At 39.1% G+C, this 26,311-nt stretch overlaps 1 protein-coding gene across 1 annotated transcript in view; it reads left to right on the top strand.

The window, feature by feature from the left end:
* Positions 1-2,408: 2,408 nt before the first annotated feature.
* Positions 2,409-26,311, top strand: part of cacnb4a (calcium channel, voltage-dependent, beta 4a subunit) — a 43,454-nt gene continuing 19,551 nt past the window's right edge. The window contains exons 1-5 of the mRNA XM_066687735.1: positions 2,409-2,912; positions 21,609-21,728; positions 21,838-21,960; positions 23,479-23,606; positions 25,862-25,938. Coding sequence (XP_066543832.1) covers positions 2,868-2,912; positions 21,609-21,728; positions 21,838-21,960; positions 23,479-23,606; positions 25,862-25,938 — 493 coding nt within the window. The 5' untranslated portion in view covers positions 2,409-2,867. The remainder of the gene's footprint in view (positions 2,913-21,608; positions 21,729-21,837; positions 21,961-23,478; positions 23,607-25,861; positions 25,939-26,311) is intronic.

Here is a 26,311-nt window from a genome sequence, read left to right as displayed (position 1 = left end):
CAGATTTGGAGGTGCTGACTCCAAAAACATTCCACGTCAGAGCTCACAGTCAGATGCAACAAGAAGGACAACATCCTCTGCAAACAGCAGGGATGCCACCCTTACCCCTCCAAACTGGATACCCTCCACACCTTGGCTGTGCCTCGATATCCTGTTAATGGAAATCATGGACAGGAGTGGAGACAAGATGCACCCATGGTGAAGTCCAACCCCACATTGAAGGAACTCACAACTCCCGCTCCGATGGCACCCATAAGTGTCATAGGCACCCTGTACTCCAGCAATATGTCCCACAAGACATCTCGGGGGAACACAAAGCAAATATAGTCCAGGTCAGCAAACTCCCACAAACCCTCGGATATCTGCGAGAGAGTCAAGTGCTTATTATGTTATTCCACAGCTGGGATAGGACTGAAACTGCATTATTCCTCCTGAAACTGCGGCTCAACTAATGGACAGTCTCCCCTCCAGCACTCTTAAAGATGGGGACCACAACCCCCATCTGCCATCAAGAGGTACTGTACCCCTCTTCCATGAAACATTGAAGAGGTGTGCTAACCTTTACACCCCAACATTGTCCAGTGCTTTCAACATCTCCAGGCAAATCTTGCAGGTGTAAGGCAGCAGGGGAGGATATATACTGAACACCAATAGAAACGCACCATGTAAAGTGTGGATCCCATGCTTCATGAGCTGAAATTAAATATCCCAGACATTTTCCATATGCTCAAAAAGCTTATTTCTCATTTTGTGCACAAATTTGTTGACATCCCTGTTAGTGAGCATTTCTCCTTTGTCAAGATAATCCATCCACCTGACAGTTGTGGCATATCAGAAGCTGATTAAACAGCATGATCATTACACAGGTACACCTTGTGCTGGGGACAATAAACGGACACTTTAAATTGCGTAGTTTTGTCACACAACACAATGCCACAATAGTCTCAAGTTTTGAGGGAGCGTGTGATTGGCTGCTGACTGCAGGATTGTCCATCAGAGCTGTTGCCAGAGAATTTAATGTTAATTTTAGAGAATTTGGCAGTATGTCCAACCGCCCTCACAAACCGCAGACCACGCCAGCCTAGGACCTCCACATCTGGCTTCTACACCTGCGGGATCGTCTGAGACCAGCCACCCGGACAGCTGATGAAACTGTTGGTTTGCACAACTGAAGAGTTTCTGCACAAAAGCATCTCAGGGAAGCTCCTCTGCGGCTCGTCATCCTCACCAGGGTCTTGACCCGACTGCAGCTCTGGTGGACATCCCTGCAGTCAGCAGTCAATCACCCTCCCTCAGAAACTGAGACTTGAAATCCATAAATTAGAGCTGAATGATAGTATTTCAATTGACTGATTTCCATACATGAACTGTAACTCAGTAAAATCTGAAATTGTTGCATGTTCTGTTTATATTTTTGTTCAGTATATATATTACATAACATATTTAATATATCATTTATTTATGTATTATTTTCCCCCATTGCCTCAGTGAACACATATACAATTGTACCATAGAAATTATATAATATTGCAGTTTTTGTTGTTGTATTTATTTAACATTATTTAACTAAGTGCTTGTTTTGGTCCACTGATTAATATCTTATTACTAATTATGCAGTTTTTATTTTATTTCATAAAAACCTTGAGCAGTTTCTCTGTATGGTCTGTGATTGACAGTGTGTGTTTGGTGAAGTATACCTTAAAGGATAAATTATATATACAGTCCACTGAAGTTCTCGTTATTTAGCCATGAATGGATGTTGGAAATATTTTGGATTGAGATACTTCATCGGCATGCTGTTAAAGAAATGCATAGAATTAAAATTAAAGAACACAAATGAAAACGTAGTACATGGAAACATATAGACCATAACATCACAGGCTTGTATTTTTGTGGAAAACAATCGGAAATGGCTGGCAGAATTTAATAAGAGTGGCTGCACAAAAAATGTACCGTGTTCCCCTGTATACTTCCTTGCTCAGCTTGATCAAATGGCTTTCAGAAGATTTTATGGTTCTATTTTGATGTGTTCATGAGGCAGGGATTCGAAAATGGAAAGCATTATGATCCAGATGCAAACCAGCACGACTTGATGTTAATATGTTTAGCTCCCAGGAACATTTGTGCATTTACTGTTACACTACAGCATTCACATGCAAGCTTCTCCTGTGCAAAGAAACTGGGGAAAAGGATGTTCAATTTTAGTTCAGGGTAATATTACACACATGCCATTGTAATCTCTCCAAGTGCATTATCTGTCTTTCCAGGAAACAGCAGAGAGATAGATAGATAGAGAGAGTGTATGTGTGTGTGTATGAGAGAGAGAGAGAGAGAGAGAGAGAGAGAAAGAGAGAGGGGGGATGTAGGGAGAAAAGAGAGAGGAACACAGAGAGGGAGAGGCAGGGAAGAGGAGAGAGGAATATAGGCAGCAAAAGACAGAAAAATGCTGCTTTCAAGATATAGACCCCCTATATTCCTTATTCACAGTCAAGGGGAATGTTCTTCCAGCTGACTGGAGCACAGCTCAGCCAATCAGCTCCCTCCCCCTCCGCTTTGTCATCAGACGCTGATTGAGGAAGGATTTGCTTTTCTGCTCCGTGTTTGGAAGGCAGATAAAATGCCAGGTCTGGGTTGCCTCTAGGGATAACCTCACTGCCTTATAATGTGAATGAACAGCATCTCAGCTTGGGGGATACGCATAAAATTGACTAGCAGGCTCAGGAAAACCAGTATAGGCCTCTTGTTTTTTTTTTAAAGTGTTTTTTGGGGGGGATTGTAGTCCCCCATCCATCCTTTGTGGTTCATCCCTTGAATTTATTAATTTTTTTTCATTTATCAAGAGGTGCTTTTTGGAATATTAAACCTCCATGTACGACAATTTGTACCTGCATGGATTCGAAGACTCGGAGGCGGTGAGTGGAGATTTTTCTGTCTATTTTTTCTCTCTCTGAATAGGTGAATTTCCACAGACTCGCTGGTGCTGTGGAGGGCCGGGGGAACTGGGATTCAGCATGGTGTTTATTACACATCTTGGTGGCCGAGGATGCTTGTGTTTCCCTGTCACCTGCAGTAATCCTCCATTAAATGCAGTTTTGTCAGGCCATGCATTTTTGAATGTACAAATAAAGGCTAGAGCAGCCATTTATTTGATACAATGCAACGCTCGGCCACATGAAAGGAATTTGACTTCCGATTAAACAGTATGTGGTCAACAGACTCTTGGGCAGGCAGATGTTGTTATTCTCATTCCTTTAAGGTGATGATTGCTTAATTTATAATTTTACAGGCTCCTGTCATATCAAGCTGCATTTTCTGTTCATTTAAAGGGGCAGTTCCCTCATTTCTCCACCTCTATTCTCTCTTTTCACTTTGAAGCTGCATGTTAGGGGATATTTCTGGATGGATTGCAGATGAATCAAATGATGAGTTAAATATGGTCTGTGGTGCCTGGTAGAATCACAAGAGATCTGTATTTCCTTTAAATACATCTTCCACAAATATATTAAGGTGTGTCACATTAGCGGAAACTATACAGTACTAAAGACCTGCCTGATGCTTTATGTATTTATATTTTTAAATCGTGGGCATCAATGGGAGTATTTTGTATTGTAAGACAAAATAATTGCTTGCAAAAGCAATACATTGAAAGGCCTTTTGCAAGTGACAAATTGCCAGCGAACAATCTCAGTAAAGTTCAAATGGATTGCCTGGTCTTTCAACACTACAAGTTTCTTAAAATGGCATGTCCCATTTTCTTGCTGCCAACCATATTCATTTACACACATATTGAACAAATTGTTTAATACTGAATTAAGGGGAAGAGGTTTGTGTTTGTGATTCAAAGCCCACAATACTGAACATTTTGGGAATATAAAAACATTTGATTTCTATGTATCCATATTACAGGTTATTGTGACATCATATGCTATTTCAGAGACCCAAACGCCTGTTAAAAGCCTTTGAGAACACAAAAGCTCCAAACTGGGATTTGTATGGTGGATGGAAATAAGATACATGTAGAGAATACATATATTTTGCTTCACCATAAGGGAATTGACTGCATAATCAAGCTTTTTACATGGTAAAGAGAATGGCAATTTGCTAGATATGCGAAATACACAATAGCAATTCAGCTAAAACTCATGCATTTTTTCTAACATGATGTATTTCACATGTACTGATATGTTGTATAGCCTTTTTAAACACCTGCTTTTCCATGTGTGTATTTAAATGTATGCAACTTTGTGTTATCCTTTGAATTGAGAATACTACCCAAAGAGGGGAGGGACATCACTCATTACCATGGGGAACTCATGAACATATTGTCTATCAAAGCTGCCTATAGGCCGCTGTGTGCTGTCACTCAGGCAGACCCACCCTCTGCCTGCTTTAACTAGTACAGCACACGATGACTCCACCTCTTTTTGCCGTTCACTTCATCTGATTCATGTGCTCAAAAAGCCTTTTTCTCTGTCTTAATATTATTAATATTAATTCAGCAGGGTATTCCATTGTGATATCGATTGTTAGCGAAGCACTGGACTAATTAGTAATATTGTTATATTAATATCAGTTCATCCACGGCATGGGGCTTCGTGTCATGCAGCCTGTTAGCTTTGGTTTACTTTTTTCTAATTATTATCATTATTATTATTTATATTTACCTGCTATTACTGTAAAATAACCCACCTTGTTTCAGGTCTTTATTTTCAGTTTAAAACTGCCAAGAGCGCCATGGAGAAATCTCAGTTTGGCCTGGCTGAGTCTCCAGACTCCAGTCCGCGACTGTGGCTACATCCTGTGTGCTGTCCCCCATTTTTCCAGGGCTCTGGGACATTTGGGCAGCTTATACTTTCCTCTCATGGCCTTGAGCAGCCACATTATTATCTCCGCTGCTTGCATTGTGACCATATTGGTCTTGCTACCCAGGCACCAATTTTGTGCCTATATGTGTGCCCAATACAGACAGAATGCACATCAGTTGTACAGACTGGATGTGACGGGCCCGGCTGCCTCTATTGGGAAAATCAGTGTTGGCTCCAACCTCTATTATTGTGTTGGTGGTTGAGAAACAGTTTTCCCAGTCTCCTGCCTCTATTATTAAATGTGTACTTGTCTGCCAGCCTCTGTCTGTGTATTCAGGTGGGCTATTGGCCTCGCATGTCGCTTTCATGACTTCCTGAAGCTTTGCTCCTGGCCTCCTTCGCGGCGTTTTAGGTAGACAGAATCCCATCCCTCTTTGGGTAGCATTCTCAATTCGAAAGATAACGATAGGTTGCAAATCCAACCCCAGTTATCTGAGAAAGAAAATACCACCCAAAGACTGCGAGTTGTGCGTGAGCCTGGCGAGCTCCAGCAAAAAGTTCAAGGAGGCAGAGGGCGGGTCAGCGCACAGCGGCCTATAGGCAGCTTTGTTAGACAACGCAGTCATGAGTTCCCCCATAGTAGGGAGCGATGTCCCTTCCCCCTTTGGGTAGTATTTTCTCTCTCAGATCAACTATATTTAATAAACAAAAATGTACTGAACATATTTTAACTAAACCATAATCAAATCATTTCAAAATATTGTTTGGAAAACAGAAACGTGTAAGTCAAGCCCAAGTGCCCCATGCTGCTGTCTCACTATGAAGACCTCAGTTCCCATACGCAGTCACCGCTCTCTATTTTGTGAAAGAACTGTTGAGTCAGTCCAGTGTCTGAGGTGCTGGCTGGCAGTAAAATCTGCTTACAGACCATTAACAGTCTTAGGTGTGTAATTATATGCTATGACTGTTGCCTGCTCTTACTGTAGGTAGAGGTAATGGGCTGTGTATAATTTGTACAGTGTTAAGCAATATGTCAGGTCTTTATAAAATTGTTTCCCTTTGAAGTAGTACAGGACAGGAAGTTGTCAAAATCATTAGTTACAAACTTTTAAGTGATACAGAGCTTAGATATTATATATTATTTATTGGCAGTTTAATTTATTTTAAACAAATGCTTTTAATTATAAGTGAGTGCCATATAAGTATAAAATGTACAAGCTTAATGACATACCAGGAACTAATTCCTCAAAATAATTAAATCAGCATTACAGTAATAACAGAGATCACCCATATTTTTCCTGCATTTGCTTTACACTTTTAGCAAGTTCATAAGAACAATACCAGTCATGAATTGAGATTATTTTACATACACATAATTGTTTTATATAATCATGCAAGTTAAACTGACATTAGTGTAACCATTTGTGTAACAGCTTTAGAACATGTATGTATGTTCAGAGTAATTTACATAAACACATATCAAGGAAAGAAGCAAGACACCCCAGAGATCAGTGAGCAGAACATGGATGTGATTGTTTAGTTTTCCTTATTCTGCCTAAATATTTTTAGGCCATGAAGCATTTAAACTTAATATTCAAAAAAGGCAATAAGAGCAAAGGACTAAACTATACAAACCCGACCTCAATCTTGTCTTACTACATAGAAGTGCACACCATAAATGTAACTTGTAATACATATAATTGTTTAACTGTTAAATTGTTTCAGTGACTCCTCCTTTTCCAGTATTGTGCTTTTTATTGTTATAATCAATTTTTTCATGTTGACAATTGAATAGCCGGGGTTTTGAATGTCTACATCGTAAGGTGGGACACAGATGGATATGAATACTTTTGCTTCCTTTACTTCAGTTATTTGACTATCACAATTTGTTCTTTCCAAATGTGATTCTATTTTTTTAGACTTGCCTGTAAACACCTATCCTTGAAGATGAAGGTTTATTTGTCGCCAATCTCTTCATTGTGTCTCACAAAGGTGTGTGCCCCTTAAACAGGTGTATATTCCTGTGACATTATAGTGTGGGCTGTCAAACTATGAAATTAAGCTGGTTAACAAATGCAGACTACTGAAGAACTAACCAAAGCATTTTACAATTCTTCGCTATTAAAATGTGTATCACATCTCATCGTGTTGATGCAGTCTTTCTATTCATACTATCCATTGTATATGTATAAAACTGATGTAGTGGCAGCAACAATAATAATAATAACAATTAATACAATCAGTAAATGGCAGAGCGTGAAATCTCAGCACCCTCTCCACTGCACCTCTCAAAGCCAACACATTTATTTTCTTGACTTTTCCTTGCTCGCTTGACCTGGAAGCGGGTGGAAGCGGTCCCACCCTACTGCTTTTTCCCTGACAGATTACAGACCTGGAACTGTGTAGCAGAAAGCACGAACAAACCCCCAGTAATAATTAGGAGGGAAACTGACTGATGATTTGGTGCTTACACTGTCGACGTGGATAGATGAGGATTTAACTAGTGACCCAGTGAATTGGCACAGTGTGTGGGGGGAGGTGACGATACAGATGTGAGACCGGAACGGTGGCTTCCACACAACGCGGTTCTTTGCTTGCATCAGATGTGAAAACAGAAATGGGGTCCAGGAAATAAAATAAAATAAAATAAAATAAAAGAATGAAATTAATTTCTAAGCATTCTGGATGTTGTGTTTTAACATCAATCAGATCTGTTGGCATGTTTAACAGTCCTCCAAACTCGTGCTAATCCTAGCATATGATGTTAAGCCTTCACAGTATTTCTTCAGGAGTGTCTTTTTGTGTGGCTCTATTGGGTGTGTTGAAACCCCGCAGACTACACAAGAGTTACAGATTCAATTCTCTAAAAGATAGAGCTGGACATTCAGACTAGCTAATGCTGTGTTATACTTACAGTGAGGGAAAAAAGTATTTGATCCCCTGCTGATTTTGTACGTTTGCCCACTGACAAAGAAATGATCAGTCTATAATTTTAATGGTAGGTGTATTTTAACAGTGAGAGACAGAATAACAACAAAAAAATCCAGAAAAGCGCATTTCAAAAAAGTTATAAATTGATTTGCATGTTAATGAGGGAAATACGTATTTGATCCCCTTTCAATCAGCAATATTTCTGGCTCCCAGGTGTCTTTTATACAGGTAACGAGCTGAGATTAGGAGCACTCTCTTAAAGGGAGTGCTTCTAATCTCAGCTCGTTACCTGTAGAAAAGACACCTGTCCACAGAAGCAATCAATCAATCAGATTCCAAACTCTCCACCATGGCCAAGACCAAAGAGCTGTCCAAGGATGTCAGGGACAAGATTGTAGACCTACACAAGCTGGAATGGGCTACAAGATCATCGCCAAGCAGCTTGGTGAGAAGGTGACAACAGTTGGTGCGATTATTCGCAAATGGAAGAAACACAAAGTCTCCCTCGGTCTGGGGCTCCATGCAAAATCTCACCTCGTGGAGTTTCAATGATCATGAGAACGGTGAGGAATCAGCCCAGAACTACATGGGAGGATCTTGTTAATGATCTCAAGGCAGCTGGGACCATAGTCACCAAGAAAACAATTGGTAACACACTACGCCGTGAAGGACTGAAATCCTGCAGCGCCCGCAAGGTCCCCCTGCTCAAGAAAGCACATGTACAGGCCCGTCTGAAGTTTGCCAGTGAACATCTGAATGATTCAGAGGAGAACTGGGTGAAAGTGTTGTGGTCAGATGAGACCAAAATCGAGCTCTTTGGCATCAACTCAACTCGCCCTGTTTGGAGGAGGAGGAATGACCCCAAGAACACCATCCCCACCGTCAAACATGGAGGTGGAAACATTTTGCTTTGGGGGTGTTTTTCTGCTAAGGGGACAGGACAACTGCACCGCATCAAAGGGACAATTGACGGGGCCATGTACCGTCAAATCTTGGGTGAGAACCTCCTTCCCTCAGCCAGGGCATTGAAAATGGGTCGTGGATGGGTATTCCAGCATGACAATGACCCAAAACACACAGCCAAGGCAACAAAGGAGTGGCTCAAGAAGAAGCACATTAAGGTCCTGGAGTGGCCTAGCCAGTCTCCAGACCTTAATCCCATAGAAAATCTGTGGAGGGAGCTGAAGGTTCGAGTTGCCAGACATCAGCCTCGAAACCTTAATGACTTGGAGAGGATCTGCAAAGAGGAGTGGGACAAAATCCCTCCTGAGATGTGTGCAAATCTGGTGGCCAACTACAAGAAACGTCTGACCTCTGTGATTGCCAACAAGGGTTTTGCCATGAAGTACTAAGTCGAAGGGGTCAAATACTTATTTCCCTCATTAACATGCAAATCAATTTATAACTTTTTTGAAATGAGTTTTTCTGGATTTTTTTGTTGTTATTCTGTCTCTCACTGTTAAAATACACCTACCATTAAAATTATAGACTGATCATTTCTTTGTCAGTGGGCAAACGTACAAAATCAGCAGGGGATCAAATACTCTTTTCCCTCACTGTAACCAATTATATAATTTATTCATTTTATTTAAGAAGTGCATTTTCAGTTTAAGCCAGGATGAATTGTAGCAATGGACACCCCTTGTTGCAGTGTAGCATCCAAAGCTATTGCATCTTCCTATGATTTAACTGAGATGCTGGGGTTAAATATGTGGTAAGGATGAATGTGTGGGGAGGAAGGGGGGGACCACATACTGTGCGTACACTGTGGTGGTACAAAAAAAGTAACAGTGCAGCAAAATAAGGCAAAAATGCAAAATCAGCAGTGTGAGTTAGCTGACAAAGAGAGAATAAAACTGCAAACACTAAAATACACATTCTGGCTGCAAACGCAGAGTTAATGTGAGAAATAAGAGGGTTGGGGGGAAGGAAAGCTCCAAGCACGCAGAGGTTAAAGTGATCAGATAGCTGTTGAGCTGCTGGTCACGATGCATTAATACTAGTAAGCATTCCAGACTCCTGACTAATGGGACTGCCCTGACAGGGTGAAAACTGTGTAACATTATCATTATAAGGTGGTCTCAAAGACTTTCATCGCACGGAAAATAAAACGGCAGCGAGCTACTGACAGACCACAAACAATATATTGCAATGCTTTTAACCGTTCAGACGGGCGTAGAGTACTTAATTTAATAAGTGACAGCACATGTTATTGTCTTCTTTTTAGTTTTTTGATGGAAATGTATTAAGTTAATTTTATCCAGAGCTGAAGCACCCAATAGAACAGCAGGGCTTCCAAGCAGGGTAATAAAATCACAGTGGAACGCACAATACCTGGGTCTGTTACGCAACACACTTGTGTTCCAGCAAAGATACTTTTAATTTTTGGTTCCACGGTGAGGAAGTGAAAAGAGAAAAATGATCTAATCGTTTTTGTATTAAACGAGCAAAGGTACAGTTGTGTTTATAATCGTGTTTAGCACAATGCTTAGAGGTCCGAGGCCTAACCTGTATCTAGGAGGATCTTCTCGCATCCCACTGCAATTATTTCTCTGCTGGTTCTCTAAAGGTGATGTGAGACTTTTGCCAGTGCATAATTAGGGGCTACAAACCATAGTTATGAACATTTAATGATGTTTTCACTTCTCAAAACAGAAACGCAAGAAACTAGGTCAGATCCATTCAAATTTGGTGTCTGAAGAAGTGAACATATTGTTGATCTACTTTCTGTTAGTTTCCCAACTTGGTAGCTTTAACGTGGCAATTTGACACAAGCTGTATGTTCTGTGCCAAAGGGAATTACAGGTGTTTTGGAGGTCTATTGATGTTGTTTTTTAAAGATTTGGTTCCCATTTAATTCACAGATACTATTCACAGCATCTTAACAATTAGGTTGGGAATCAGAATTTGTTGTGCATGTGAACTAAAATGAGTTGCTATAGAAGAAGTATGATTAAACTAAAGGCAATTGAGCACATTCTTCAAACATTGTCTGCCACACCAGGTTTACCAAACTTTCAGATAAAGAACAGAGAAGCTGCTAATCCTTGTGCCTGTCTGTGATTTTAAATTAGTGCTGTGAAATATGTCTGTGAAGCTGTTCTGAACTGTTATTCAGAGGGGAAAAAAAAAGTGTAAACTTACCAGTTTTGTTCCCGTTTTATTTTCACTTCTAGCACTCCACTTTTTTAAGTGACACCTGGAAGAGGCTTTGTATTTAACAAAACCAGGTCAAAGCTGAACTCTGTCCATTGCTTTTTTCCAGGGGACTGCAGAAAGATAATCATTATGAGGCCTTTTGCAATTTATTAAGAGTGACCTGTGTTCTGTATTTAAATTAGTCTGCTACACTTCCCCGTTTCACCCAAGAGAATGTGGATGATAAATTATCCGTTGACAAAGTGTGCTTTGAAAGTTTTATATAATGTTTAGTGTATTTGGCCTAGTTTAGGTACTCAAAAGGTTGTATTTTGTAACAGCAGGGAAGCTTCATCACACTTATGATGGATTTATCTAGACTGAATACATTTCTAATTTTCCATTTTTGGGTGCAGTCTGAAACTGCATTGCATTCACTCTTTCTGATGTATTTGTTTAAAGGTAGCCACCATGTCAGGTATATGTAAAAACTGCTGTGCCAAACTCAAAACAAATACTGCTGTGGATATCCATTCCTGTCTGTTTCTCCGGCCCTGTCTGAAATATTATTATTGTATTACATAAAGTAAAAATGTTATTATAAAGTTTTTGGTGTGTGGTTGGGTGGAGGTTTTATTTGTATGACAGAATAATATATTTTTGAGTTTTAGTGCATTCATTAATTAGTAGACATCACACTTTTTCTGTTCTATGTTCTTACATACTGGTTTTAATTTTAATCCTTGAGATTATTAGCTTTTGTGAACTCATACTGATAAATAGGGTGTCTGAGATTCAAGGATAGGACTTCAGACATCAGTCATAGCAAAGGTTGGCATCAAGACTGATTTTCAATTGATTACAGATTCGCGCCAGACCAAAAAGGTGGAGCAGTGAATTAATAATTAAAAAGAACATTCTTCATTTGTGGCTTAAACTCAGGGCTTTGCAGATATTACTGCAGAAAGGGAATAGAAGATATGTTTTGAATATAATCTGATATTTTTCTGAAGCTCTTTACCTACAAACACAACAAGACAAAGAAATATGACAATTGAGACAACGTTTGAATGCTGAATCATCACTGTCCCTAAATACACAATACAAATACAAAACCTCTCTGTACTTGAATGATATGTATTCTGTTGTTCTGATTGAAATCAACAGAGAAAAACTATATTATCCCTAGGGGTTGTCAACCCTTCGGTACTGTCTGATTCTTCAGGAATTTCAGGATAATCTCATGGACACTAATGAGAAGTAACCCAGAAGAATCATTCGGAGGAGAAATTAACATGTCTACTGAAAAGTCATTCGGAATTATCGTGTTATATGTTTCTTTGTAGGTTCATACATAAGAACATAAGAAAGTTTACAAATGAGAGGAGGCCATTCGACCCATCGTGCTCGTTTGGTGTCCATTAATAACTGAGTGATCCAAGGATCCTATCCAGCCTACTTTTAAATGTTCCCAAATTGTCTCTTCAGCCACATTGCTGGGTAGTTTGTTCAGATTGTGACGCCTCTCTGTGTGAAGAAGTGTCTCCTGTTTTCTGTCTTGAATGCCTTGAAGCCCAATTTCCATTTGTGTCCCTGGGTGCGTGTGTCCCTGCTGATCTGGAAAAGCTCCTCTGGTTTGATGTGGTCGATGCCTTTCATGATTTTGAACACTTGGATCAAGTCCCCACGTAGTCTCCTCTGTTCCAGGGTGAAAAGGTTCAGGTCCTCAGTCTCTCAGTAGGACATTTCCTTCAGACCTGGAATAAGTCTGGTTGCTCTCCTCATAACTGCCTCTAGAGCAGCGATATCTTTCTTGAAGTGTGGAGCCCAGAACTGTCCACAGTATCCAGATGAGCTCTAACTAGTGCATTGTACAGTCTGAACATCACTGCCCTTGTTTTAAATTCTACACTTTTGACAATATACCCTAACATTGTGTTTGCCTTTTTTTATTGCTTCCCCACATTGTTTGGATGGAGAAAGTGAGGAGTCCACATAGACTCCTAGGTCTTTCTCATGTGTTACTTCATGTAGTTCTATTCCTCCCATAGTGTAATTATAGTGGACATTTTTGTTACCTGCATGTAATACCTTGCACTTGTCCACATTGAATTTCATCTGCCAGGTATTGGCCCACAACTGAATATTATCTAAGTCCCTTTGAATAGCCTGTGCTGCCGAGATTGTATCTGCTGAGCCACCTATTTTAGTATCATCTGCAAATTTGACAAGTTTGCTAACTATCCCAGAGTCCAGATCATTAATATAGATTAGAAAAAGCACAGGCCCTAGTACTGATCTCTGTGGAACTCCACTAACAACCTCACTCCAGTTTTCCTCTAATCAACAGATAAAGCAGCAGATACATAGGTGTTGGAAATATAAAATGAACTTATCCTCTCTGACGATCTTATCACTGTTGTTTAGAGTTCAGAGTAGGGACTTGCATTTGTACTAGGTTGTATGGACTGAATGTGCAGATTGGCTTTTGTACTGGTTAAAGTTAGGACTTTTCTGAATATTTTCAGGGTGAATGTAGGTTAATTTGGAAAACAATTAAAGGTAGAAATAGTCTCATGATTACAAAATGTTAAGGTTTATACTTTGTACTGAGCTGAGGTTAGGGTTAGATTATGCTGTACATGTAGACTTCCTTTAGTATTTGTGTTGAGTTACGTCTGGGTAAACTTAGAGCAGATAGGATATTGCTTGAAACTTGGTGGGAGGTTCTGTTTTTTGGTAGGGCCAGGAATAAGGCAGACTGGTAGGTATCTTCTTCGGTGTAATGATAGTGTGATGTGATGTTCCATGAGCAGATACCATTGACAACTCATAACCATTACTAGGACTGGCCAGAAATACAGCATGAAGCTATATTAATTGGCAATTATCTGGTGAGCACAGCATTGCATAATTTGTTACTTTCATGACAACCATTCCTTTGCAAACATGTTTCTACATTTCCCATGGGTCTCCTGGGTATGTTTGTCATGTGCACACAGTATAGGGTTATACCTAATTGAAGGTCAGCAGGCTATACTACAATATATTTATACATAGTAATTTAAATGTGCATATTGTGTCAATTTTTAGCTTCATTAATTAAAGAACAGAAACATAACTCATCAAGTTTAACTCAGAAGAACACCTTTGTACTTTTCTCCACTGCTTCTTCGTAAAATGGTTCTCTATACTATGTACAGTCAGCAGAAAAAGTTCACTTATCAATTCAATCATTTATCAAGGATCTCCGTCAGTGCGGTTATATGTTCCGTTATGGCGGAAGTTATCTATGGAAACATCACAAAAAAAAAGGTGATGGAGAGAAGAGAGACGGGGGTGTTCATTGAATTAAAGCGTACAAGGGAAGTTCTGTTGATCCTTCATTTATTTTGAATGGAGTATGCATCCCCATAAAGGTACAGGTTTGGTCCTGTGCACACTCTCTGCTGTGATTGTACTCATCCTTCATGCTTGATGTCAGAGCACAAAGCATAAAAGCTGTGGGAAAATAAGTGCTGCATTAGACACGACATTTGCTACGTGGTGGAGAATGTTGGCAGCATCCAGAAGGTCTAGGTCAACAAGAGGGTGGCACAGGAACCTCAACCCATCCATGCCAAAATTCAAGATGTTGAAGCATACCTGACATCTTTGAAGACAGTAGCGCAGTTAGTCTTGAACTCCCCTATTGCACAGCACTGCCTACAGAGCTGAGAGAACAGAACTGGCACGGTGCCCACAGGAAATGTGTACAATATTGTGGAGAGACCCTTATAAACAGAGAGCAGTGGTGTTTTTAGTCAGAGCTCAAAGGCTTGGTTTGTCATGTACAGTAACAGCAAACTTGATGCTAACCTGGAGATCGGCCTTTGTAATGTATCTGTGGCAGTCTGTACAGGGTAATTGCCCTGTCATCTGTTCAGTAAACCTTTGTGTACTATAACCTACGCCCCCCCCCCACCCTAATAAAGCTGTGTCTGCAGTAAATGAAACAGACTCGCTGGGTGCTTACGCTAATGTGCTCCAAAGTGATCGCCTGATTAGGAATAAATGCAATTTTGCAAACCTCTGTCATAACTCAGGGCCTTAATTCCCCATGAACAAGCCATCCTTAATATTAACCATTGCTGTTTTCAGAAGTGCTTGCATAAAGACGTGAGTATACAAGTATAGTTTGTTATAGTTGCAGTTGCATCCCATAAGCTGGATTTGGGAGGTCAATTGCAGTGTAGTGTAGTTGTGTCACAATGGGTTCACAAGCACTCGAACCAGTTTGTGTTAATACTGCCCTTTTCACAGAGTTTCCCTTCTTCCATCCTGTTGGTATAATTCTGATTCTATCCATCACATGTGGAGTACACTTGGTTGTAAGAAAACTTTACCAAAATGAACGTGTCTATCCATATATTTAAAAGCTTATTTAAAATAAAACTAGCTAGCTGAGAAACTTTCAACAGAAAACTGTGGTATGCCTTTGAGAATGACACACAAGCTTCGAGATAGTGACTGATTTAAATTCCTTCCCTGGCATTTCCGACTTTGCAAGAGGCATGGTAAATCGAAAGTGGATTACTTTGAATGGATATTTTAAATGGGTGAAGAACCAACAATGTAATGTGGCTGCGTCAGCGAAACACGACCATATGACGCAGCACGGGCTGGGTAGTGCCGGGTAGATATGGGCACCGGAGTGACATATTAGGATTGCAACTGGAATGTGAAACAGATTTTCTGCAATGCTGTAGGTGTGAATGTAGAGGTCATCTGCCCCGAGAGGGAAGGAATCTTATGCATGTGTTCACATTTCACGATTAACTCAACAATAAAATACTGAAGGTCAGCTACTCTATTACAGTAACATCCCTGCACTTTGCATGTGTCACAATTCCACTGAAATGACTGATAAGAGGTCTGGATTTAAAATGTTTGCCAGAATACATTGCTGCCATAAAAACAATATTTTGTGTTTTTATTGTGAAACCTAATTTTATTAAATCAAATAATACAATTGGAAAAATTATCACTTTCTAATTATTGTTCACAATGCTTTAATTAGGGTTCTAAGTATGCAATTATGGTGCTAGACTGTGGAACAATTTAATAAAATCCAGGTAAAAAGCCGTTTTCCCTGATGCAGTTATGGTATTACATCTACCATATATATGTACAATACAATGTAATATATTTGATTGTGGTAATTATTTTTTGTAACGAGCTGGCTTGATTGTTCCTGGATTATTTCCTCCTTTTTTTGACTCACAAGTGTGACTTGCAGCTCTCAGACTTATCACTTTCAGTTCACTTCAGCAGTGGAATCCTATTTTGGTGACATGCTGTCATGTTGTTTAGGAGGTGGATTGGAGAGTCATTTCTGCAGGCTTTTACTGCTTGTAATTGTTCTGTGTTTTCTGAGAAACAATTTCCATTTATTTTTCCTCCTGTTATATACCTGCAGATATCCAACACAAAACCAGGCAGATTTAAAGGATGCAGAACATTTTTTAGGCCTTTTCAGTAATGCCAAATGGTCTCACCCCAGGTGATCGCAGTAGCCTACGGGTTATAAATATCTCTCACATAGAGTGAAGATTAAATATCATTCCAGAACAATTCAACAAAAACACACAAATAACTATAGAAATTTATATATGTGGAAATAGGTATATCTTCAGCTGAGGTCATGAAAGCAAATAAAAACAAGGATTTAAACCATTTTGAATACTGTATCCTATCCATTGCCCTACCTAATGAAAATATCAGACTCAAATCGGTGTTTTAATTTACTGTGAAACTGCATTTTTCTCATTAAAATCTATAGGAGAGAAAAAGACGTTTTGCCAAGCTGAAAAGAACGATCATCTCGGATAATTGGGTTCCACTTGCAAAATATTACAATAATAATAAGCTAATCTCAACCGGTATTTACATTTCTAATCTCAGATGTGAAAAAGGCCATTGTCAGTCGGTGCGTCGTTGGAAAGCCACCCCTGAAATCAATTACAGGGAGCCTTTATAATGGCTTCGTGTATTAGTATTTGTGCTGAGAAAATGTTGCAGTATTTCATGTCGGTACTTGGTGTTTCTCTCCCACTGTTTCTGAAAACATGTTACAGTCAGTGATCAGGGAGTGAGTTACAGCATGAATCACTGAGGAATCTGATGTCATCTCGAATACTGCAGCAGCACTGTGCTCTTATCTGGCCAGTATTCGCTGTGTTATATGTAATAGCGGTCATGTGACTGTGATCGTGTTGAGTGATGGAGGAGCCTCACAGGGCTGTGTAGAAGCAGTTAGACGTGGTGTCAACTAATGACATTATCCAGAGCTGCCAGTGGAGACATTGACAGGCATTGCCTGATATGGGCACAGACACACCAGCCTGATTTGGCTTTTACCTTTGCTCCGTGGAGGGGTGAGGAGAGGTGGTGGCACTTCTATCGGATGCTGAGATTGATTATTGGTCAGATTCACTTTGGTCATAACCATAAGCTAGTCTTATCCCAGGGGTACCTGAGGGGAAGGTATGTATTGGTGTAGTTTAATGTAATTGAATGCACTAGGAATAGTCACATTACTGTCAATGGGAACAGCTAAAATTAATATGAATACACTTTCAAATTAATGACAAACTCATCTGATAATCAGATTTTTTGTTCAACAATGCTAAGCTCCTGACATTCAAAATAAGGCAAGGATTATCTGTCCACCATAAAAGACAATTATATCAAAAGACCACAAGAAAAAGACTAAGCACACTGAAAAATGATGAGGAATAGCTGTAGTAACACGTTTGAATGGGTAAATCAAGAATACATCAAAAATAAAACAAGCACGCCTCTACCTTGGTTTCTGTGGTTGTATTTAATTATTGCATCATAACTCTATGTCTCAATACATGAATAAAATGCCACAATAGCATTTTGACATGTCAGTGCATCGGTGCAGCCTGAACACAACCACACAACTTGTCTTGCATATACTGACGCAGTGAACTGACGTAGGCAGTGGGTTGTACATCACAAAATCTGTCTAGTTTCTGCATTTCCTCAGACCTCTAATAAGTTGAGGAAACATAAAGAACCTTTTCCAGTTTTACAGCGGTTTATGTATCTAAATTGAATGAAGTTCAGATAGCAAAATACATGCTCAGTTTTCCACAAAGCTGAATGTTTTTTTATTGTTTTTTATTTAGAATTATTTTGTTGCTTGTTTTGCTCATCTGAATTTTAAGCAAGGCTTTTAATCAGATCAGCTCCCATATAAGGACAGTAGGAGGCATTTTATGCATTTATTTATTTATTCATTGTACACTATTAAGAGACAACGGTAATCCTATGTCCTCCAAGGAGTGTCCACAGAGAGACGGCGTCTTTCCCACCGGTTTCTCAGTATGACTAGAGAGAGTGGGTGCGGAGTTAGGTCATTTTCCCAGCAGCCAACAAAGCGTGATTAACAATATGGGGGTGGGGGAGAAGCTCGGCTCCACTGATCATAATATTATTAGATTGGTTATTGGGGGGGAGGAAGAATATTGAACCCTGACAAAGCAAGGCAAGCTAATGCAGGGGGCTCTGTGTTCGGTGCCTGAATTTGTGAAATACAATTAGAAATGAAGCAGTGTTGTGTAGAGGAGGTCTGAATTAGAGAGACAACCAACAGGATTTTGAAATACAGGCAGGGATACATTTAAAGCAATGCATATGCTTACACAATATTGAGAAATGTTACATGGAAGTTTATTTTTTTGTCCTTTGTTTTATTGTCAAACTGAGATGTAGTATTTAAACTGTGCTATTAGAGCTTAGCTACATATACATTTGAATGCATCTGATCAATCAAAAGTAAACAAGACACATTAGACAGATTGAGTATTATGCCTATTTGTTAGCAGGCAATGAATGCAATTGAAACAAATGTATGAAAATATAGTCCTTCATTTTGTTTTCATGGTGAAACACATAAAAAAAAGTTTAAATGTTTCTTAAAATGCAACAGAAAACACCACAGGCATTATATCTACAATGAGTAGTTGGTAAAACAGTACACAGTATCTGTAAAGATTTGTATTTATTTATTTTTTACAGGTCGTCAGTGTTTTCAGTCATACAGGGAATGTTCAGGCAACAAAAGAAGCACAAATTAATTCTAAAAGTACAAAGAATTCTTGAATGAGATTCTTTATATATTTTCCCTCTGTGGGGGAAGGTTAATCAGCCTTCAAGGGGTGGGTTGCTTTGTAAGAAATCTTTTGATTCCAGGATCAAAGAACTTCTTTCCTGCTGTATCCAGTGGGCCTTCACCATGCAGAATAGTTCTTGTTGAAAATGAGAAAACCCCATAATTTAGAGTATTGTTGCTGCGTGTATCACACTGTTTCTTATAAACTTGATGTCCTCAAACACACACATCATGATATTTTGTTCTTCTTGCTTATACTGCATCCAGCACTTCATTACTTTTAATGAAACTGGGGGAAATAACCTTTATATTATTTGATTAAAAAAAGCACGTCTTCTATGTCATGTTATGACAACAAGCTACAGTTTACATTGAGCAGGTGTGAATGAAAACAGCCGAACTGATATTCTGTTGATGTCATGTATTTAAAATACTATTAACTGTATACTAATTAATTAAATATGCTGCAGAATAAATGTCAGCTAAGTATGTCTTGGTCTACAAATATCACATCACCTTAGCATATCAAGCTGATTGGATAGTTTCTTATATTTAGTTAGTATCTCCATTCATGTGGAGGATTGTAGTTGCTTGACATTGCCTGGCTTATTTTCTGAATTGATGTTAAATGTAATTAAGTTAATTTAATTATACATATATATGGCAAGACAAATTGTAAAAAGATTCAAATGTAGTTATTGACAACAGTTCTTAATATAATACAAATAATACAAAAAATGAAGTCATCATTATTGTCTAAAAAATACACAAATTGTACATGAGAGAAATAGGTACAACACAATCCCTGATTGTGAAGTCCTCTGTTTAAATTCCTTCCTGAGTATTTTAGCAGACCATGGGGTTTTCCTAATGCATTATTGACCCAGCCACTGTTTTCCCTGACTTGAGTTAATGTTGTTTCCAATTTGATTATTTCAACTAAATTCACTCACAGGGCAGTGCAGAGCTTCAAAAGTCTCCCAATAGTTTTGAACTCTGTCGACAACTCATCTGCTTTAATCAGTGGGACTTTGATCCTTTTTAATGCAACACCGTCTCAGCAATCTGATTGTTTCTCTCTCTGTACCTGTATCAATAGCATTAGAGAGGTAATGCATGCAACACTCATTAGACTCAGCATTCTGCCCACTGTCGAAAATGAGGCCGTATTAGATTAACTCGAGCAGGGAACCAAGCCATATCTTGCGGGATTGCTATCAAAAATAAAGACAATTGCAGCTGGCATTACCACCAGTGTGTCTGTAATGTAATTATGACAACAATTAAGGCAACGTCACCTTACAAACCTCACAAGTTTCTCAGACAGGTATGTTACTCCAATTCGACATTAAAATGCATTGTAGAATGTGTTTCTTAAATGGAGGTTTCTGAATATCTTTGTTTGTATTTATTTGTTCTTACTTTAGCTGGTATGAAAGTGAAGTCAAATCAGATAAACATTGGCAAGGATCATAATCATTCTGTGACTGTGACAACTTAATGTAGTTTTGGATAAAACCAAAGCTTTGACCCACAAAGTTGGATGTGGGTCTAAGTTTTAGACTTGGTTCTGGTCTTTTTGACAAATCAGGTCAATATTTTTGTATCATCCTTCACTTGGACATAAAAATATAGTCCACCTAGGTGGAAATAAAACACTATTTTACAAATATAGCTGTAATGAGTTCACTGCTAAATCTAGTTCATTTTTATTCACTAAATGCTGACTGAACAAAAATATTCCCAAGCAGGTAATGTAGCTTTTTGTAATTGCAATCAATAACAGGCTGACATATTTTTATAGGTTTGTATCTTTACAATTTTTTTTATTTAATTTGATATACCTATAAGTCATATCTTAAAGAACATTATAAAAGTCCTGAGCATTTTCTCTTTTATCTCTTTCTTACTACAGTATTGATATTTTAAATGAGTGTCATGGGTGGTATATTAAAATCCTCAATAAAATCCGATGAAGTAATTCCCGTGTTTATTTATTTTATTTTATTGTTCATGGACAATGGTTCCGTTTTAAAACTATGGCTGCAATGGAATAAACAGAATTCAATGCTATCTTTAACACTTTAGCTTTTCTCTAGTATTAATTGAATGCCCTTTTTTATAATTAATGTTGTGATTAAGTGTGTAATTAACATGCAGAAGAGCAGGGTGGAAAACTCCAAATTGGCTATATAAAGGCAAAGGAAGGGCAGTACCCTCCCACACTGTCACATCAACGCACTGCAGCATTCCCCTCTGCAGAGACACCTGCTGTATTGCAAACACACTGCTATATATCGTTCATTAGGAAAGTTCATCATAGGCATCAAGTCAACAAGGTGTCAAAGTGTTGGCTATTTGAAAACGTGGAACTGTGCGACTTTCATGCTATTTCGCCTCCAGTATTAGGGTCCACACAGTTTGGCGACTGGGATCTTGTTGCATTAAGCTGCGTAGGAACGAAGCGCCACATTGCATGGCTCTCATTTCTGACTCTGCACAGTTTTGCGTGATGTACCGCTCTAACGCCATTCTTTCGTGCATCCTCCCAGGGTTCAGCTGATTCCTACACTAGCAGACCATCTGACTCGGATGTCTCTCTGGAGGAGGACAGGGAGGGCGTTCGGCAGGAGCGAGAGCAGCAGGCCGCGATTCAGCTGGAGAGGGCAAAGGTGAGAGGGGCGAGGCCACAGCAAGCGCCCTTCCCACTAGTGTGCTGTTCAGCTCCATTGTGTACACACCTACCAGTCTTCTTATATTTCTAGTGTGCTCTTTCTGTAGGCCAAAGCCGTCGCCTTCGCTGTGAAGACCAATGTCAGCTACTGTGGGGCTCTGGATGAGGACGTGCCGGTAGCGGGCACTGCGATTTCTTTTGATGCCAAGGACTTTCTACACATTAAAGAGGTATGGTTTCCGAAAAATAATAATGTTTCCGAGTCTATCAGTTCATTTAACTGTTTTGGTAAAACTATATTGTGAAACAGACCTTTCTTTCCCCTATAGAAGAGACAACAGGGCTTTTCCAGGGTCCATACAGTAGCATGTGAAAGGATAGGAATCTTTTAAACATTAATTCCCCAGATTAAAAGGGGATAGATCCGTATTTCACAGAATCCATGGCCGTGGTGCCTTTGAAGGCTGCATTATTCACTACAATGCAGGAGGCTATTGATGTTTCAGTCAAACGCACGAGGTCTGTAAATAATGCAAAGGGGAACACATTAAAAAAGGTACACACCTTTGCACGTTGCCAGCAATTAGAGATTAAAGAATTACTTTTTTTTTTAAAGAAGCACTATGAATGGAAGGATAGTGCTATGCCTGGCAGGTTATAAAGGAAAAGTTCTCGATTTTGAGGTTTGGCACCTTATGACCGTAAACTGGATGAGCACTGCAATTTTGACTAATTGAAGGCTTGGCATGTGGTAAGATAGGAAAAAATTGATTGTGTGTGTCAGAGGCAGAGACATTAAGAGTATTACTTTAGATGATTAGATTCCTAAAATATTGTAACGTGCACGGCCTTGGAGTGGGTCCTGGGAGCACATAGTTCTCGCGCACTGCCTTGCCAGGGGGTCTGGCCTTGTTGGCGTAGCAGGACCATGCATTTTGATTCCCGGCAGCAGCCTATTTTCCATTTGAGCAAACATACTTTACTCAGTAAACCTCCAATTCTATAAAAGGGGTACCATCTAAGTTGCTTTGAATAGAACTGTCAGTCGAATATATATTAAATATTTTTTTTTTACTGGCTACATGTTATATTCACATTAATAGTAGCTGCGGAAACCTCTTCCTTCCGCAGTCATGTTTTCCAGTTGGTTCTGATCACAAAGCTTTAAGTGATAAGCTAATAAAAGTGTGAATTTGTCACTTAAATAATCATATTGATACGTTTCATAATGCTAGCCTTACTCAAACACAAAGTCTTGAGTCTCAGACTTTTCCCCCCTGATGTTTAATGTTATTAATTTGCTCTCAATTAATAAAAGAAATGCAAACATGTTTAACTAGGAACTGACACAAGAAAATGGGCGTTCTCGCAGTCCATTAGAAAGTTCTGGTGTGTGAAGTGACTCTTCGGAACATCGCCACAGCTTTGAAGGATCTAAACTCAAATAAAATCTCCACCCTATAGGTTTCTTATAGCTGCTGTCACTCACCGGTCCCCAAAAGTGCCATGCAACTCAATCTACACTGACACTCATTAGTCTTTGTGGGTGTTTTCAGTGTTGTAGTTGAGGGCATACAAAGGTATATGCCAAATGCCCATGAAGATTTGGCATCTAGCCTCCTATAATTCAAATAATATAACTCCTATAATTCTGTCATTTGCCTACCATTCCCTGTTCGACAAATCGCCACAGGTTTTGCCAGGTGTCATCCTTCCACAAATCTTTGTTTCCTTGGTTGTTTGCACAGAAGTACAACAATGACTGGTGGATAGGACGGCTGGTAAAGGAGGGCTGTGAGATCGGATTCATCCCAAGCCCCCTCAAACTGGAGAACATCAGAATCCAGCAGGAACAGAAAAGGGGGCGCTTCCACGGGTAAGGGGGAGGAGTCACAGTGAGATGGATTCTCATAGCACGACCAACATATTTAATATTTAAACACTCTGCTTCCTACAACGATTACACTCATACAAACACTGGCATTTTTATTCAGCATATTTCAGAACACACATATATCTATGCTGAAAAACAGAAACATGCAGATCAAGTTTTTTCAGCACTACATTCTGCTTTATTTTGATGTTATTTTGAACCATCCTAACAGGCCTTGAGAGACAAGTGCTGGTGTCCATCTTTGCTACCCACACAGTAAGCAGTCATTGTGTCACCCTAGCAGTTTATTTCCCGCTGTCAACTATCAGCAATCAGTCCATGACTGCTTCATTGTAGAGAGCCATTCTTTGAGATCATAAAACTAGATAACATATATATTTTCTGTTATATCAAAGTTACTTGTGTTGGGCATCTGTTTGTTTTGTGTTACTGATTTTGCAGTGAACCAATGCTTTGAAGACAAAGCTAGATACATATTATTATTATTATTATAAACCCTATGGAGATCCTGCAGTTTGTTTGTAACTGCAGCCCTGTTTAAGGTCCAACGGACACCTTTGTAGCTTGTTTATAATGTTAGCTAGCAGTATTTAACTAGGAGAAGTCTGAGAAAGCTGTATTAACCAAATACCTCTATAAAGTAAAGCTATCGATGTATATTATTGTCATCCCAACATCTTAGTGAGTGCAGTAGGTATCTGTGGTTTCCAAAATTCCTAGTCTGACTCTTTGCTAAATTGAACATCCTGATTTGAATTCCTTTGAATAAAGTGTTAAATGGAAATGAAAATAAGGCAAGATTTATCATAAATCCTTGACGTGAGAGAGAGGTATTAAAAAAAAAAAAAGACAGCACTGCCTCATTTGAAATATTCACCTGACTCAGTGACAGCTCTGGGGACTTTCAAACATGAGTCAAGCTGCAGCTATTCTTGCAGCACTGCTTTAACCATTTGCTTGTGCTTTATATTAATTTTGAAGGTGGGTTCATTGGAGCAGCAGCTTGTTAAGATGCAGTATTTCATGAAACTTCGCTGAAGGTTGTGCTCTAGGGTTGTCCAGGGGTAACCATGGATCAGTTTGCGCTTTGGTAAAAACACAACACATGCATGATTTCAAATGTGAAGCTACATTAATGTGTATAGCCAGCATTGACATACAATTACAGATATAGTGAGTCCACAGAGCTTTCTTCACATGCAAACTGAGCTGTTTTCAGTCATACTCTTATTATTGCACAAGTTGAGAGCAAGTGTTTTCAAAAAATGATAACCCTTTTACATGCACGTTAATGCTTATAATAGACACTGCTTATAGAATTGGTATTGTCATTACATTTCAAATCATATAAAATCAGCACTTTATATTATATATAATGAGAGGTGGGGGTGGGGATATTTAATTTGGTCTGTCTGGTTTCAGTTCCAAACATTTTGAATAATCCTGCTGAAGTACACAGAGTTTGTATTTGTCTGAAATATATGTTGACAACATTTAATTCTGTCTTCCTAGTTGAGTATGCTATATCATAAAAAATAAATGGAATTAGTAATAAATTAGGAATTAATACAGTGTCACTTTTAATATAAATATTTGTATGGGATTTATATTTATTGCTCTCTTTAATGACACATTCTTTTTTGGGTCAGACCTTATTTTCTTAAAAGGGGTTTCACTAAGATTTTATGACCTTCTCCTTCTAATAAAGTACTTATCACCCAAAAATGTAAAAAGCAGTTGTTAAAATGTATGCACAGCAGTCGTGTTGGCCAGCAGAAAACAGTAGTGCTAATGTTTAAACTTACAAGGACAGACTGGTATACAAAGCTTTGATAAAAACAGGAAAGAATACACAACTGATCTAAAATGTTATGTCGGAAACAAAAAAGTTTTGAAAACCTCTGCTGTATTTTATACGACACAAACAAAGATTTGACCTTATGATGCGTTTTCTTGATTTTTCTCGGTTTTGCCTCCTGAATGTATTTCACGATCCATTCAGTCAGTGATTTTATAACTGTCTTTAACTCATCACTTACTTAAGAGTGGAAAACAGAAATTTTTCGATGAGAATATAAAGGGTTCATAAAAGCAGCTGAGCCGAATGAGGATGGAGGAAACAAAACCCAAAGACTCTGCGGCCCTCGAGGCAGGGAGTTTGACACATGTGATGTATGGTGTTGTATCCACTACCTTGCTTGTTAATGCTGTGCTTTATTCTCCATTGTCCTTTGCAGTAAGTCCAGTGGGAATTCCTCCTCCAGTCTAGGAGAGATGGTATCAGGCACTTTCAGAGCCACCCCTCCCTCTGCAGGTGAGCCTACCAGCAGGTGCCTGGTGGGATGAGCTTCCTAGAATTCAAATTATAACTCAATGAAGTAAAGAACAAGGACCTCAACGTCTAATATCAGCTGTGAATCTATTGAATACTCAGTTTAATGGACCTCTGATTAGCACTTCCTTGTTCTAATAATCGTACTTATACAAATGTTCTGTGGTCCTGCTTAGCAAGTCCCTTGTATCTGTGTTTTGTTTTCAGTAATTTAAATTAATTTTACCACAGTGTTCTCAAAACAGTGTTGCGGTGCATTTTTTGAAATGTGGGAAGTGTATTCCTCTAAGAGAAACCAATCGACAAATGGGTACATTTAAACTGGTTAGGTCTCCCCAATTCAGTGTTTTTGATC

This window comes from Amia ocellicauda, chromosome 16 (assembly GCF_036373705.1).
Source record: "Amia ocellicauda isolate fAmiCal2 chromosome 16, fAmiCal2.hap1, whole genome shotgun sequence".
Classification (NCBI taxonomy): domain Eukaryota; kingdom Metazoa; phylum Chordata; class Actinopteri; order Amiiformes; family Amiidae; genus Amia; species Amia ocellicauda.
The sequence above is the reverse complement of the archived record's forward strand: the minus strand, read 5'-3'. Positions and strand labels throughout refer to the sequence as shown.